Here is a 15724-nt window from a genome sequence, read left to right as displayed (position 1 = left end):
TGTGAATGCACTCCCTCCTCAGCCCTGCCTCTTAGAATCCCTAACTTCCTTCAAAGCTCTACTCAAGTATCACTTTCTACAGGAGCCCTGTCTTAATTTCCCTGAGCTTCTAATTACTAGTGCCTCCTCCTGCCCTAAATTAACCTGATTTTAATTTTGCATACTTAGTTTTTTGTTGCCTTCGTCAAAGCTTATAAGATCCATGAGGGGAGGGACTGTTTTTATTTTTGTCTTTATGTTCCACCAGTATGTTCCACCAGTGCCTAGCACATAGTATTTACTTATTATATGCTTGCTGATTGATATGATGACAAAATGGAAGCAGTCCCTGACTTCAAAGGGCTTATATTCTATTGGGAGGGGGGAGAGGAAATACAACATGTTTACAAATAAGGAAAATAGAGGGAGAAAGAGCCCTAATACCTTGGGGAATCAGGGATGGCTTTACAAAGGGTTTTAAAAACAAAGGTATTAAATTTTTTAATTTTTAATTTGTGGAATAAAACCAGTATTCCTATAACATAGTATAATAAAAAAGATGATTGTACATGAAACTGCAAATCTATTATATACAACTTGCTATTCCTTTTAAATATATAATAAAGTTATCTTTTTTTCCTTTTTTTCTTCCCTCCTTCCCCATTTCTACCCTACAGATGGCTACCATTAGACACAAATATGTAATATATGTATATATATGTATATTTATAAACATATATATGTAAAATCATTCCATATATACTTTCTCTGAGAGGCAGAGATGATAAAGGAGTACTTTCTGAATTTGTGTGAATACATGAAGATAGGAGATGGAGTGTTGAGTTGAAGGACAAGTTAGTAGTCCAGTTGGTCTGGAATGTAGAGTTTGCAAAGGAGAATAGTATGAAATAATCCTGAAAAGGTAAAAACAAATTGTAGAGGGCCTGAAATAACTCTGAGAAGAGAAATTGAACAAGCCACCTGAGTCACCTGCTAGCTACAGTCTTTGGCCCCTTGTACCATAGCTTGGGGGCAGCTTGTAGCAGTGCACAGAGAGCCCACCTTGCCAGGAAAACCTGGGTTCCAGTTCCACCTCTTACACAGACTGACTGAGTGACTCTGGGCAACACGTAAACTCTTAGTACTCCAGGCAACTCTCTTCACTATAAGTTTCAGAGAAAGTGCTAATCTATATTGGTCAAGGGAGTTCCTCACCTGAAAGTTCCCTATGTTTATGGAATCACAGGCCCAGTCTCTGCTCCTATCACCATAGCTAGGACTATGTACTCTAGGGGAAAGTTTGAAAATTGTGTCCCCTATGGGCCCATTAAATGCCTTTCCTATTGTGATAGGGGGCTTGGCACTTTCTTAACAAAATAACCAGGATAGCAGAATTTTCTGACATTAAAAACATGCATTTATAAAAAGTATATTGAGAAGTGCTCCTCCTTGTGCCTTCTAGTATCTTTTCCCCTCTACCTCACTCCTAGCATATTGCATTGTAGGTAACTTCCTACTTTATTTCTAGTCTTACCTCCGCTATCTAGTTTTTAGAGAATTCTTTCTTTTACCTAAATTAATTTGCTTCTGCTTCATTTGGTTCCATTTCATTCTATCTTCAGTAGAGAGGAAAAACAACTGCTTACTACCCTCTGGGCAAATAAAGCCTTTTCATATACTTGAAGACTCTTAGCATGTCATCCCATATTTTGGAAAGGAGGCATTACTATTCTTTTTTTTTATCCTATCCTACTCCCCCCATTTATTCTATTCTCTCTTTTAAACCTGTCCCTTCTCAGAAGTGTTTGCTTCTGGTTACCCCCTCCCCCAATCTGCCCTCCCTTCTACCATCGTCCTCCCTCTTGTCCCCTTCCCCCCCTCCATTTTCCTATAGGGTAAGATAGGTTTCCATAACGAATTGAGTGTATATGTTATTCCCTCCTTAAGCCAAATCTGATGAGAATAAGATTCACTCATTCCCTCTCACCTTCCCCCACTTCCCCTCCACTGTAAAAGCTTTTTCTTGTCTGTTTTATGTGAGATAATCTATCCCATTCTACCTCTCCCTTTCTCCTTCTCCCAGTATAATCCTCTCTCACCCCTTAATTTTATTTTTAGAGATCACTCCTTCATCTTCAACTCACCCTGTGCCATCTATCTATCTATCTATCTATCTATCTATCTATCTATCTATCTATCCACATAATTTTTTTCTCTCCAACTACCCTACTACTGACAAAGGTCTCATGAGGTACAAATATCATCTCCATGCAGGAATGTAAACAGTTCAACTTTAATAAGTCCCTTATGATTTCTCTTTCCTGTTTACTTTCTCATGCGTCTCTTGAGTCTTGTATTTGAAAGTCAAATTTTCTATTCAGCTCTGGTCTTTTCATCAAGAATGCTTGAAAGTCCTCTATTTCACTGAATATCCATTTTTCCCCTGAAGGATTATACTCAGTTTTGCTGGGTAGGTGATTCTTGGTTGTAATCCTCTCTCCTTTGACCTCCATAATATTATATTCCAAGCCCTCTAGTCTCTTAATATAGAAGCCTGAAATTGTGTTTCCACAAGATTTGAAATGTTTGTTTCTGGCTGCTTACAATATTTTCTCCTTGACCTGGAAATTCTGGAATTTGGCTATAATATTCCTAGGAGTTTTCCTTCGGGGATCTCTTTTAGGAGGTGATCAGTGGATTCTTTCCATTTCTATTTTACCCTTTGGTTCTAGAAAATCAGGGCAGTTTTCCTTGATAATTTCTTGACAGATGATGTCTAGGCTCTTTTCTTGATCATGGATTTCAGGTAGTCCAATAATTTTTAAATGATCTCTCCTGGATCTGTTTTCCAGGTCAGTTGTTTTTCCAATGAGATATTTCACATTGTCTTCTATTTTGTCATTCTTTTGCTTTTGTTTTACAATTTCTTGATTCCTCATAAAGTCACTAGCTTCCATTTGCTCCATTCTAATTTTTAAGGAAGTATTTTTTTTCAGTAAGCTTTTGGACTTCCTTTTCCATTTGGCCAATTCTGCTTTTTAAGGCATTCTTCTCCTCATTGGCTTTTTGTACCTCTTTTGCCATTTGGGTTAGGCTATTTTTTAAGGTGTTATTTTCTTCAGTATTTTTGGGGTCTCCTTTAGCAAGCTGTTGACTTGTTTTTCATGATTTTCTTGCATCAATCTAATTTCTCTTCCCTGTTTTTCCTCTACTCTTCTTACTTGCTTCTCAAAATCCTTTTTGAGCTCTTCCATGGCCTGGGACTGATTCACATTTTTCCTGAAAGTTTTGGATGTAGGAGCTTTGACTTTATTGTCTTCTGGTTGTATATTTTGATCTCTTTGTCACCAAAGTAAGATTCTATGGTCTGATTTTTCTTGTGCTGTTTGTTCATGTCCCTAGCCAATTACTTGAGTTTTAAACTCTTTGTTAAGGTAGGGGTTTGTTTCCAGTGTGGATAATGTACTGTCCCAAGCTTTGGGGGGTTTTGTGCAGCTGTTTTCAGAGATACTTCTAGGACCTGTAAATTTTCAGTTCTTCCAAGGTGGTACGATCAAGGGCGAGGTGTTTATTCCTTTCCTGGCCTGTGCTCTGGTCTATGAGTGACCATAAGCACTCTTTTCTGCCTTGGAACTGTGAGAAGGATTCCCTTTTTACCACCACCACAAGCTCCACCATCCCAGCACTCCTTCTCACCCCAGGAGTGCCACTCAGAGCTGGGACCCAGATCCAAGTACAGGTAAAGCAAGAGAATCCTGCCTCAGTGCCAGCAAAGAGATCCCTGCAATGCCCCTCTGATCAGCCACTAGATTCCCCCTCTGTCTATAGGCCAAGGGCTCCTGAGATAGCTGCCACCCTGGGGCTATACCAGTACTGGGGCCTGACTTAGCTCCTCCCTCACTGAGGTCTGACAGACCTTTCCTACTGACCTTCTAAATTGTCTTTGGTGTTTGTGGGTTGAGAAGTCTAGAAACTGACACAACTCCCCTTGATTCAATCCCCTTAGGACTGCTCCAGGTTCACTGAGAGAGGCATTAGTATTCTTTAAGTGGAAAAGAGGTCAAAATAAGCCAAGTGGTCAGAGTTGTTCCTAAAATAGCCATTAAATTAAATTGAAAGAGACCTTTTAAAGGTAAGAGAAATGTCAAAGAAGAGAATGAGACTTTCCTTATTCTATATTGTTTCCCCCTACTCCATTCAAAAGAGAAATTAGAAATAGGAGGTAGAGAAAGGGAAGGGAGGAAGCCAGAGGCCTTGTTGTTGACCACAGTCAGAAACGAAGAGGTGAATGGAACAATCAGATAGGATGGTGTTTTGGGGAAATGCTGATATGGATTAAACTCTCATGGCAATAAAACTGTTTACAATTTGGAATTTATTTTATCTATAGTGACAACCCAAAGCAAAGAGAAAGATCAATTAGTCCACTGGGAAGGTTCATCCTTATAAGGCAAATAGTTTTTCAATGCAAACGATTTTCCACAGCTACTTACAGTATACAGCTAATACATAGTCATTCTGGGTTTAAGTTGGTAAGTAACTGGCCTCGGGGATATTTTGTTATATTTCAGAGGATCAGTCAGATACTTTCTAATTTGTTAGTCTGTTTTTGACCTCAGAAGTCTGAGAAAGGCTAGATTGTCTTGTTTTTTGACTCTCCTTTACACAAGAACTGGGATGAAGGATGTGGTTAAACATAGCTGCCTGTTTATACCACAATAGAAGCTTATTTTAAAATGGAGTTATTTCCTATAACACAATTATCCATGCCCAAAGGTATGGGCATATTATCATGTTCATGCAATTTTACTTGTTCAACCCACATCTGTGACTGTACGTTATTACCTTACCTTGTTGAGGCTCTTCACTGTTGTACGTGGAAATGGCTCCACATATAGCAATTTTTCCAAATTTCTTCATCTGGGGGATAACTGCATTTGTAAATGTTCCACCTACCTAAAGCATCAAAGACAAAACCAGAGTAAAGATCAATATTTACAAGTATCAGTGTAATTCCTGTCTTATGGCCACTGAGATTCCCAAGTAGTTATTGACTTAACAAAATAGTAGAAGAATAGAGCAGTAATTTGTCTTTCCTCTTCTAGCCAGCGAGTGCATTTTTAGCATGCCTTCTGTGGGTAGCTCTAGAACTCTATGACCAGAGTGTTATGTTCAAACACTCATTCATAAGATTTGTGAATTATCTATGATATACATGTAATGGAAAGGACATTTAGTCTTAACCCCTCTTCTCACTTGATTTTGCCTGTCTGCCAAAATGATTTCCCAGGGGATGGCTGCTGTGCATGCTACAGCTTCTTGTAGCCATAGGTGAGAGTTAAGTGAATCAGGCGGACTCCAAAGGTGGAAAGCAGCTCTGATAAGGGCTCTGCAGTCCTCAAACCAGAAGTACTAGTCTTCTTTGAACACACTCTATTACCAAACTGAAGGTCTACGCAGTTGTGCTGACCTTATTGTTGTACACTTGTGAAACCTGGACATTATACCAACTGCATGCCAGAAAATGGAATCATTTCCATTTGAATTGTCTTAGGAAGATTCTGAAGATCACCTAGCAGGATAAAATAGCAGACTGAGGTACTTTCTCAAACTAAACTGCCAAGCATTCAAACTCTACTGCAGAGAATGCAACTCCTATGGGCTGGCCATGTTGTTTGGATGCCAAACATACGTTTGCCAAAAAGATTATTTTATGGAGAACTCACACAGGGCAAATGCTCACATAGTAGTCAGAAGAAGTGATACAAGGACACTCTCAAGATCTCTCTTAAGAACTTGGAATTGTGTGATATAGGAGACACTGGCACAGGACTGCCTATCAAGGGACTGACCTCATCAGAGAGGGTGATATGCTCTATGAGCAAAGCAGAATTGAAATAGCTCAAAAGAAACTTGAAATGCATAAATTTAGAGAATCCATTCCAAGTGTTCTCATATTTGTGCCCTACCTACAGTAGAGCATTCAGAGCTCGTATAGGTCTGATCAGCCATAGACGGATACACTATAATTTGACTCTAACATAGTAATGTCATTTTGGTCCTTTTTGAGAATGATGGACAACAACCAGCTAACCCAGTTGATGTAATTGTGGGAAATGGTCTCAGATGGTAAGATTTATTTAATGTGTTTAATAAGGTATTAATACTCTCTGATCCCTATGTGAAGTGTGAATATTCTTCTTCAATAAGTTAATATTAAACACTCGTTTGCAGGGCTTTCAGCAGTTAAACAGTTAAGTCCTAGCTGAGTTCAGTAGTTTAGGTGAATGTAGGATGAAAGCTTCCTATGAAAGAGACCTCTATTTCAGGGAAGAGATGTTTCTCTCTTTCTCCATGGACATAGCAGCAAGGCCACTCTGTCAGAAGGAACATCCCACTCACCAACTATAGAGTCAGGTGTACAGAGTTTGGCACGTGCCTATGGGAACAAAAACACTCCCTCTGATCAGACATGGATATGGCAAGGCAGTCACACAGGGGACGAAGTAGTGTCAAGGAGTATGACTCCTGGCTGGTTATGAACTCTAGAGCAATAGTGCCAGCAATCTAGAGAGGAGCAAACTCTGGGAACACAGCTGAGTAGCACTTCTAGCTGAGATGTTTTGATTGGGGGTTAACTCCTGATAATAAGGACTCCACTGGGATAGAATGGACACCAAGACCCTGAAGTTCTGGAAATGTGAGTCAGCTCAGACACATGTTCCCTTCACATATTCCTCACCTCCAGCATATTCAAAGTTTATACCTACTCCTCCCATAAATATGTGGTTTTTTTTATTTTTTAAATTAATTTATTGTAAACTTAAATGCTGAAACTGAAATGCACAATAAGAAAATAAAAAGAAACATTATAAACTTAAATGCTAAAACTTAAATACAAAAGAAGAAAAGAAAAAAAAGCATTACTATGTGAACAGCAGAATGTAAGAGAGGATTCAAAATATATAGCAATAAATTTCCATTTCAAAAAAAGGCTTATATAATAAATACTACACATGTGTTCAGAGCTGTCCATCTTTTCTTTGTTTCCTTGTAAGTTTTCTTTTGTTCTGTGCTGTGTACTTTTTACTTTGTTCTTTTTTCCCCTCCCCCTCCAAGTCTACAAGTGTGTGTGTATGTGTGTGTATACACATAAACACACATAATACATATACACACAAACATATATATATACATACATATACACATACACACATGCACTTACATACACATACATATACTTAGATATCTATAATTATACTCATATATACATATATACATTCATACATATCAATGTAAGACCGTACTATACTTGTTTGTCTTTAGTTTCTCTGAAGGTGGCTATCACACATCTTCCTTCATCAGTCCAAGTCTTTCCATATTTTTCTAAGTCCACCAACTCATCATTTCCTACACTACAGCAACATTCCAACCTTGTACTGACTAGTTATTTTAAATAGTCTAAAGCAATATTGATTAATATGGCTGACTTATAGAGTAGCTTCCCTAGTTTTCTCTTTTGATTAAGTCTATTTTACCTCTAACTTTGTCTGAGATCATGGTTACTATCCCTGCTCTTTTTCCTAATAAATCTACTCCTGATCTTTATTTTGTATTTGTATCTCTTATTTCCTATTCCTCCTCACTGTTCTACTTTACTTCTACATGCTACCTTGCCCTCCTATTACTTACCCTACCCCCACCAAAGATTGCTCCCTTATCCATTACCCACCCCCATGCTTTCCCCTTACTGTCTTGTTTCTCTCTGAATTTAGAAGACTTTTATAGCCTTCCAAATACATACACACACACACACACACACACACACACTCACATATCCCATTCCTGTTAATCTAGGATAATTCTAGGATAATAATCTAGGATAATTTTATCCCCCTTTATCCTATTCCCTTACCCTCTTATTTCTTTCTAACTTTAGAAGACTCTTATTCCTTTCTAAATGTATATATTGTTCTCTCTTTAACCCAGATCTGATGTGAGTAGGGTTCCCTCTAAAAATCCCTTTTTTATTATCTCCCCCCTTCCTATCTCCTAGCCTATTTATTTATTTCTGAATTTAGAAGATTTTTATACATATATACATACATATGTGTGTGTGTTGTTCCCTCTTTCACCCATTCCTGATGAGAGTAGGGTTTCACAACTACCAGCCCTCCTGCCCCATCTAATTTCTCTGTGAAAGTTCTTCCTCTCACACCTCATTTGTATAAGATCATAACTTTTTTTTACCTTTTCCTAAATTGTCTTAATTTTTAGAATCACATCATACTCAGGTCTACCCCAATCTTTCTTTCAAATTACCCAATTACTAATAAAAATCTTAGACATATATTTTATATTTCCTCATATAAAAAGTCAACAGTCTGTCCTTATTGAGTCCCTTGTGATTAGTCTTTGATGTGTACCTTATATTTCTCTTAGATCTTGTGTGTCAAATCTTCTATTAAGTTCAAGGTTTTTTTGGCAACAAAATCATGAAAGTCTGGCAATTCATTGAATATTCACTTTTTTTTCATTGAGGATTATGCTTAACTTTGCTGGGTATGATATTTTCAGCCACAAACCATGTTCTTTTGCTCTTCAATATACAGTGTTCCAAGACCCATGGGTCTTTAAGGGTCACTGCTGTTAGGTCTTGTGTGATTCCAACTGTGGCTCTACCGTATTTAAATTCTTTTTTTTTCTTGTAGCTCAAACTATTTTCTCCTTAAGCTGGAGGGTGTCAGAATTTGACTATGATATTTCTGTAGGTTTTCCTCGTAGGATTTTTTCAGGTGGTGATTGATGAATTTTTTTCTATTTCTACTTCTCCCTCTTATTCTAAGGTTTCAGGACAATTTTCTTTAATTATTTCTTGTATTATTGTATCAAGATTCTTTTTCTTTTTTTTGATCACAGCTTTCAGGTAGTCTGCTTATTCTTATGTTTTCTCTTCTTGATCTGTTCTCCAGATCAGTTCTTTTTCTTGCGAGATGGTTCACATTCTCTTCTATTTTTTTTCATTCTTTATATTTTGTTTTATTTTTTCTTGGTCTCTTATAACTTTGCTAGCTTCCCTTGCCCACTTCTCATTTCAAGGAGTCATTTTCTTCTTTAAGATTCTGGATCTCCTTTTCCAGTTGGTTTACTTTCTTTTCATAATCTTCTTGTTTTTCTTGGATTGTTCTTATTTTAAAAAAAATTTCCCTCAATCTCTCTCATTTGATTTTTAAAGTCTTTTAAAAGTTCTATGAATTCTTTCAGGGCAGGTGACCTTTTGACATTACTCTTTGCTTAGTTTGCTTCAGTATCCTCCTCTGAAGATGAACCCCAGTCTCCTTTATTCCCCTAGTAACTTTATGTAGTTGAGTTCTTTCTCCTTTGCCTGCTCATTTAAAAAAAAATTGTAGCAGCTTCTTGTTGTAATCACCTGTATTCCTGGGGCATCGGGGATGGTGCCTGTGGCTTTAGACATTCCTTCAGTTCTCCCCTATGGCCTGGAACCAAAACCAAAAACTTTGCTCTCCTGTCAGTCCCCACAGCCAGCAGTGTTCCCACCCCACTGCTTTTGCACTCACCAGGGGTATGCTGGTTCCTTCTCATCCAGGGCCATGTCTGGGTAGCACAGCTGGGTCTGCCATCGTTTATCAGCAAAGGTTCCCTCAATCTTCCCCAGCTCAGATACCTGACTCCTCACACTGTCCAGGAGGTAAAAATTCCTATGGGTGGGGCTGAGACTACCTTCTAACCCAGCTAGCCCCAGGGCTCACCACTTGCTGTTTCAGCAGAACTAGCCTGGAGGTGTTTACACTTCACAGGGACCAAACCTTGGTCCTAGGATTTTTCCTCCAGTCTTCTCCTGGTTGTCCCAGGAGGACTACTGTTCTGCCACAACTCTCGTTTACTTTTACCATTCTATGTTCACCCTGAAGCACTATTTTGTCTTGTCTGTGGGGGAAAATTGGAGAGCTTGGAATTTTCTGACCTACTCCATCATCTTCCAGAATCCTCACTCTGATACGTGGTTTTCTGTGAGAGTATGATCCAGGCTTATTGGAGGAATGTTTTGTAGCTAATGTTTTTGCTATGCCATCTTATTAAAAACTTTTGTTAAGAGCTCATTGTGTATATTGGCACAATGGGAAGTACACCAGTGGGAGTTCATGGCTATAGTGGCAGAAGTTCAGACCCAGAGGATACTTTAGAGAATAGGAGTAGCAACTGCCCTCTGGGGGGTAGACCTTGGAAGATGAGCTCAAGTTGGAAGAATATCCCAGAGTGGGTACTGCACACAGAAAACCAATTTTTTTAATGGATAATTTGATTCATACAATAGGCTTATTCCCAAAAGGATATGTATAAATCAGTTTTTTTTTTGGAGGCAATAGGGGTTAAATGATGTACCCAAGGTCACACAGCTAGTAAGTATCTGAGGTCTTCCTGACTCCAGGGCCAGTGCCCTATGCATTGTGCCACCTAGATGCCTCGAAATCAGATTTCTTTAAGTGAAATTAATTTTTTGAATTAAATTCTGTAGTTGTGAAAATGTAACAGCACTGCCTGGTTTTAATAGAACATTTCAGTGAATTATTTTGACCAAGTGATTCATTACCTCTTAATTTATATGTTTAACATATTCTGGACTTCATAGGCTCATAGAACTTAGATCTGGGAGAGACCTTCAAGATCATTTAGTCCAGCCTCCTTAGTTTAGAGATTTGGTGATTTACCCAAGGTTATTGGGTTAGGGATAGGGACTAGACCTAAGTTTTAATTCTTATAGAGAACTTCCAGATAAGGGAATTTCCTCTATTAAGTCAAGTTGGCACCTTCCTTGCAAGTTATAATTTTAGCAGTAGCCTAAAACATTAGAGGTTAAGTGACTTGTCTAGAATCAGACAGCCAGTGTGTGTCAGTGATAAGACTTGAACCCAGGGCTTTCTAGCTCAAAGGCCAGCTCTCTATCATATGACCTCTTTCTTTTGAAGGTCATACATAAATAGGAAAGGCAAGGAGCCTTTAGAACCAGGGAATAGCATCTGTCCTCTGGGGATTCAATCTTAGAATGCATAGAATAATTCAGAGTTTCTCTGTCTGTTTTTCTTTGCTTGTTCACCATGTGCTTTTATTCATCTTCCTCTTAATACTGATTTATCTCCATCACCTCAGGATTATTTTTTTCTGGCTTCCTTGCTGGGATGTTTCTTCCACTTTGTCTAGAAACATTTCTTTCCTTACATAAGCCAGAGAATGGAGATGAACAGATGTTCTTCTTTTAAAAAGGAAATAGCCTAGCTTCTCCAAACTGTAGACCAGTGAGTTTAAATTTGATTCCTAGCAAAATTCTAGACGGCAGTGTTATGCATGGTTAAAAGGATGATTTATATGCATATAGAAGAGAAGCATACAGAACTTCATTAGGAATATGTTAACTTATCATCATATATCTCTTACATGGTAATTTGATTGATAGATCAGCAAAGACATAGTATATCTGTATTTCAGCAAAGCACTTGGTAATTTTTCTCATATTATACTTGTAGACAAGGTGAATGGATGACTGTTAGATTACAATAGCTTTAGGCAGACTTGGATCTAGTTGAATGATTGCACCCAAAGAGTAGTTGTTAATGAGACATCAAGAGAGAGGTCTCTAGAGTTCCTCAGGGAACTACCCTTGACCTTGCACTTGTCAATGAAATGGATGAAAACATAATGTTTCATGCTTACGAACATTTTAGCCTGAAATCTTCTCCTCTTTTGTCTCTTCCTTCGGGTCTCAGTAAAATCCTGTCTTCTGTAAAAAGACTTTCTCATAATTGACCCTCATACATCTTGTTTGCATAGTGTTATTTTCATGTTGTCTTCTTGACACCTTAAGCACCTTAAAGGCAAGAATTTTTTTCTTCTTTCTTTATATCCCCAGGGTTTAGCACAGTGCCTGGCATATAGTAGGCACTTAATGAATGTTTAATGATTTGATGACACAAGCTAGGAGGCATAGCTAACACATTTACAGGATGATTCAGGATCTCAGAAATTCTTGATAGGTTAGAGTGATAGGCCAAATCTAATGAGATGAAACCTAATGAGGATAAATTTTTGAGGGAAAAAGTCTGAGAATTTTAATGAATTCAAGCTCAATAGTCATCAAAAGCAAAGCATGACATGGAAAGAGAGAACAAAAAGCCAATTGTATCTTAGGCTTCATTGATAGCTATATATCATGTCTATAATGAAGGAGTTGATAGCACTGTTATACTTTGCCTTGGTCAGACTATATCTGAAATATTGTGTTAAATTCTGGGTACCAAATTTTAAGAATGTTGAGAAGATGAAATTGTATCCAGAAGAGGTGACCAGGATGGTAAGTTCCTGGAGACAATACCATATTAGAACCTATTGAAGTATCTAGGAATGTTTGACTTAGAGAACACTTGAAGGGTAAAAGTGGGACACAATAGCTTTTAGATATTTGAAGGATAGTTATAGGGGAAGCTAGGTGGTACAGTGGATAGAGAGCCAGGCCTGAAACCAGGAAGACTCATCTTCCTGAGTTCAAATCCAGCTTCTGACACTTACTAGCTGTATGACTTAGGGCAAGTCACTTCACCCTGTTTGCCCTAGTTTTTTATTTACAAAACGAACTGGAGAAGGAAATGGCAAACCACTCCAAGTATCTTTGCCAAGAAAACCCTAAATGGGGTCACAAAGAGTTGAACACAATTGAAATGCTGAACAAAAGGGGACTAGCTTTGTTCTGTTTGACTACAGAGGATAGAACTAGGAAAAAAATGCCTTGAAAAGAGGCAGATTTTGCCTTGATGTGATGAAGAGCTTCTTGTCAAATAGAATTGCTTAAAAGTTGAATGGGCTACCTCGAGATATATAGCAGATAACAATAGAGATCATCAATAGAGATCTTTGAGTGGAGATTGGATGACCATGGATGCTGTAAAGGGGATTCCTTCTGAAGGATAGGTTAGACTAGATGGCCTCTGAGATAACTTCCAACTCTTGAGATTCTGTGAATAGAGATGAGTTGTATCATGACTTCATTAATTTTCATATGTCTTAAGCACTTACTAAGTGCAACTTCCACTGCAGAGATGCATTAGCATTCACTGAAACAGCTATATATAAAACCTCAGAAATAAATAAATTTTTTTTAAAGGTTCATTCTTATGTCCAATTCTTTAAGTGGTCCTGTGGGTGGAACCTGTCATGGGTTGGGGCTGAAAGGCTTCCATAGTAGAAACTGAGACTTCCCACACCAGAGAGGCAGGGCAAAGTTGGAGGTTTCTCTCTCATAGAAGGACTCTTCAAGTACACCAGGAATTGTCTACCTTCTGGGTTTTTCTGAAATAATTGCAAAATCCCCTCAAAGTCTCCCAAATATAAAGTTTATGAATAATTTTTACTTCACAGGCAAATCAAAGCTACTGGCTCCCTGAGAATGGATTTGAATTTCTATAACAGCTCTCTGGATTAATCACAGGAGAAATCTTCATTCCTTTGTCCCACACAAGGGCATGGGAACAAGCTTAATGAGACTTTGTAAAACCCTCATACAACCCTTTCTACAACTTTCTTCTCTTCCACATATGAGGATCCATGAAATGTCTACCCAGGCGCAGTGCTTTGTTGTGATGGGTTAAGGTGATGCCCTCTTTGGTGAAAATGATTTGGACTTACATTGTCAAAATAGCAATCATAGCCATCTGGAGAAGCTTTCTTCAGTGTTTCTTCTAAAGATCCTACTGTCTTATAGTTAAAGGCAACATCAAAACCAACTTTTTTAAGGAATGCAACCTTTTCATCTGAGCCAGCAGAGCCAACCACTTTGCAGCCCTAAAGAGAAAAGGAGAAAAAGAAACTACTTACTTTTTTAAAAGACTCAAAGATGGCCTATAACTCAATCTTACCTAGCCCCAGAAGAATTCCAAGTCACTCTAAATAGCAGCTCCATTTCTTTGGAAGAAAAAGGCTTTAGAAATTTTAAGTATTCATAGAATCTTCCAACCAGGAGGCAATGCGAGGCCTGTACCATTCAAGATTATTCAATACTTTATTGTTGGGCTTGTTCATGCAACAAAACCCCAGAACAGAGATGCCACCATCTCTTTGGTAGGCTGTTAGAGTGTTGAATATGCCCTTACTTAAAAAAAAAAAGTGAAATGACCAAGGTAGTGATTTCCTTTGAAATCCTATGTATTTTATTTTTAGTCACTTAAAAGCATTCTGAAAAGGGGTCCACAGGCATCGCCAGACTGCCAATCCCAGGACACAAAAAAGACTAAGGACTCCTGTGTTAGAGAAATACAGTTTGGACTTGAGTGTGATGATTTCACAAATAACAGCATATAATTTATCTTAAAAGGACTCGGATCTGATTCCCCATGGTCCCTCTCTTCCAATTCATATTTTGACAGGGTAAATGATCTCTTCTATTTGAAATGAATGATGGAATAATAGCTTCACAGTCATTGAATTTCCAGACTGGAAGGGATCTTAAGGAAAACATTAGCCAATCCTTTCACTTTACAGATGAGGTAAATGAGGCCCTGACATGCAAAGTGACTTGTCCTATCACTTACTTTGATCTTGGCAATCTGTCCTACCACTGAGCCCACTGCTCCTGCGGCTGCATTGACCATCACAGTGTCTCCCTCCTTCGGAGCACAGATGTGAAGGAGCCCAAAGTAGGCTGTTAAGCTGAGGAGAGGCAAGCAAACATCCTGGTAACTGCAATGTATGGACTTCATTAATCAAATAAAGCAATAAAAGTCTCTTCGCTTTAGTTCATGAAGGGATGGGATGGATGGGATGAATGGGAAGAGGAGAAGGGGAAGGAAAAAAGGGAAGTAGATATAGAAAAAGCAATCTTTACTTGGTATTCCCTCATGCTATTAATCTTTTATTATGTCCTCTAATGCACCCCTTTATGATTCCCAGGATAGATGATGGGTGTTCTTTTTAGAAACAATTGTGCATTTAAATATTAGAATACTGGTGTCTAGAAACTGCTAGTAAGCCATTTAGAAATAAAAGCATATTCCACAGAAATCTGTTATTTCACAGTAATGTCATTAACAATTCAAGTACCAATTGCAACATGCTTTAATGGATCAGAAGTCATCCTGGTATCTCAGTTTCAGTCTCTGTTTTTCTTTTACTTTTTTTTTTAACTTAAAAAAATTTTTTAATATAAATTTATTTATTTTTAGCTTCAACATTCACTCCCACAAGTTTTTGAATTCCAAATTTATACCCCATCTCCCCACTCCTCCCACCCCAAGATGGCATGCATTCTGAATACCTCTTCCCCTAGTCTGTCCTCTCTTCTATCTCTCTCCCCTTCTCTTATCCCCTTCCCCTTCTATTTTCCTGTAGGGCAGGATAGACTTCTGTACCCCATTTCCTGTATTTCTTATTTCCCAGTAGCATGTGAAAACATTTTTTAAAAACATATGTTTTTAAAACTTTAGGTTTCAAATTTTCTCTCTTCCTCCATCCCCACCCACCCTCATTGAAAAGGCAAGCAACTCAATATAGGTTGTACACGTGCAGTTATGCAAAACACGTCCATAGTAGACATGTTGTGAAAAACTAACTCTATTTCCCTTACTCCTATCCTGCCCTCCCATTTATTCTATTCTTTCTTTTGACCCTGTCCCTCCTCAGAGGTATTTACTTCTGAATACTCCCTTTCCCAATCTACCCTCCTCTCTATCATCCCCCTGCT

The 15724-nt window shown here is 38.2% G+C and overlaps 1 protein-coding gene across 1 annotated transcript in view; it reads right to left on the bottom strand.

Annotated features, from left to right (window-relative positions):
* PTGR1 (prostaglandin reductase 1) overlaps window positions 1-15724 on the bottom strand; it is a 44940-nt gene that overhangs the window by 5160 nt on the left and 24056 nt on the right. Inside the window, exons 6-8 of the mRNA XM_020976216.1 lie at window positions 14577-14694; window positions 13675-13830; window positions 4830-4935 (exon numbers count right to left, since the gene is read on the bottom strand). Coding sequence (XP_020831875.1) covers window positions 4830-4935; window positions 13675-13830; window positions 14577-14694 — 380 coding nt within the window. The remainder of the gene's footprint in view (window positions 1-4829; window positions 4936-13674; window positions 13831-14576; window positions 14695-15724) is intronic.

Source organism: Phascolarctos cinereus, unplaced genomic scaffold (genome assembly GCF_003287225.1).
Source record: "Phascolarctos cinereus isolate Bilbo 61053 unplaced genomic scaffold, phaCin_HiC Scaffold_4;HRSCAF=312, whole genome shotgun sequence".
NCBI lineage: Eukaryota > Metazoa > Chordata > Mammalia > Diprotodontia > Phascolarctidae > Phascolarctos > Phascolarctos cinereus.
Note: the sequence above shows the minus strand (reverse complement) of the source record. Positions and strands in the feature narration are given on the sequence as shown.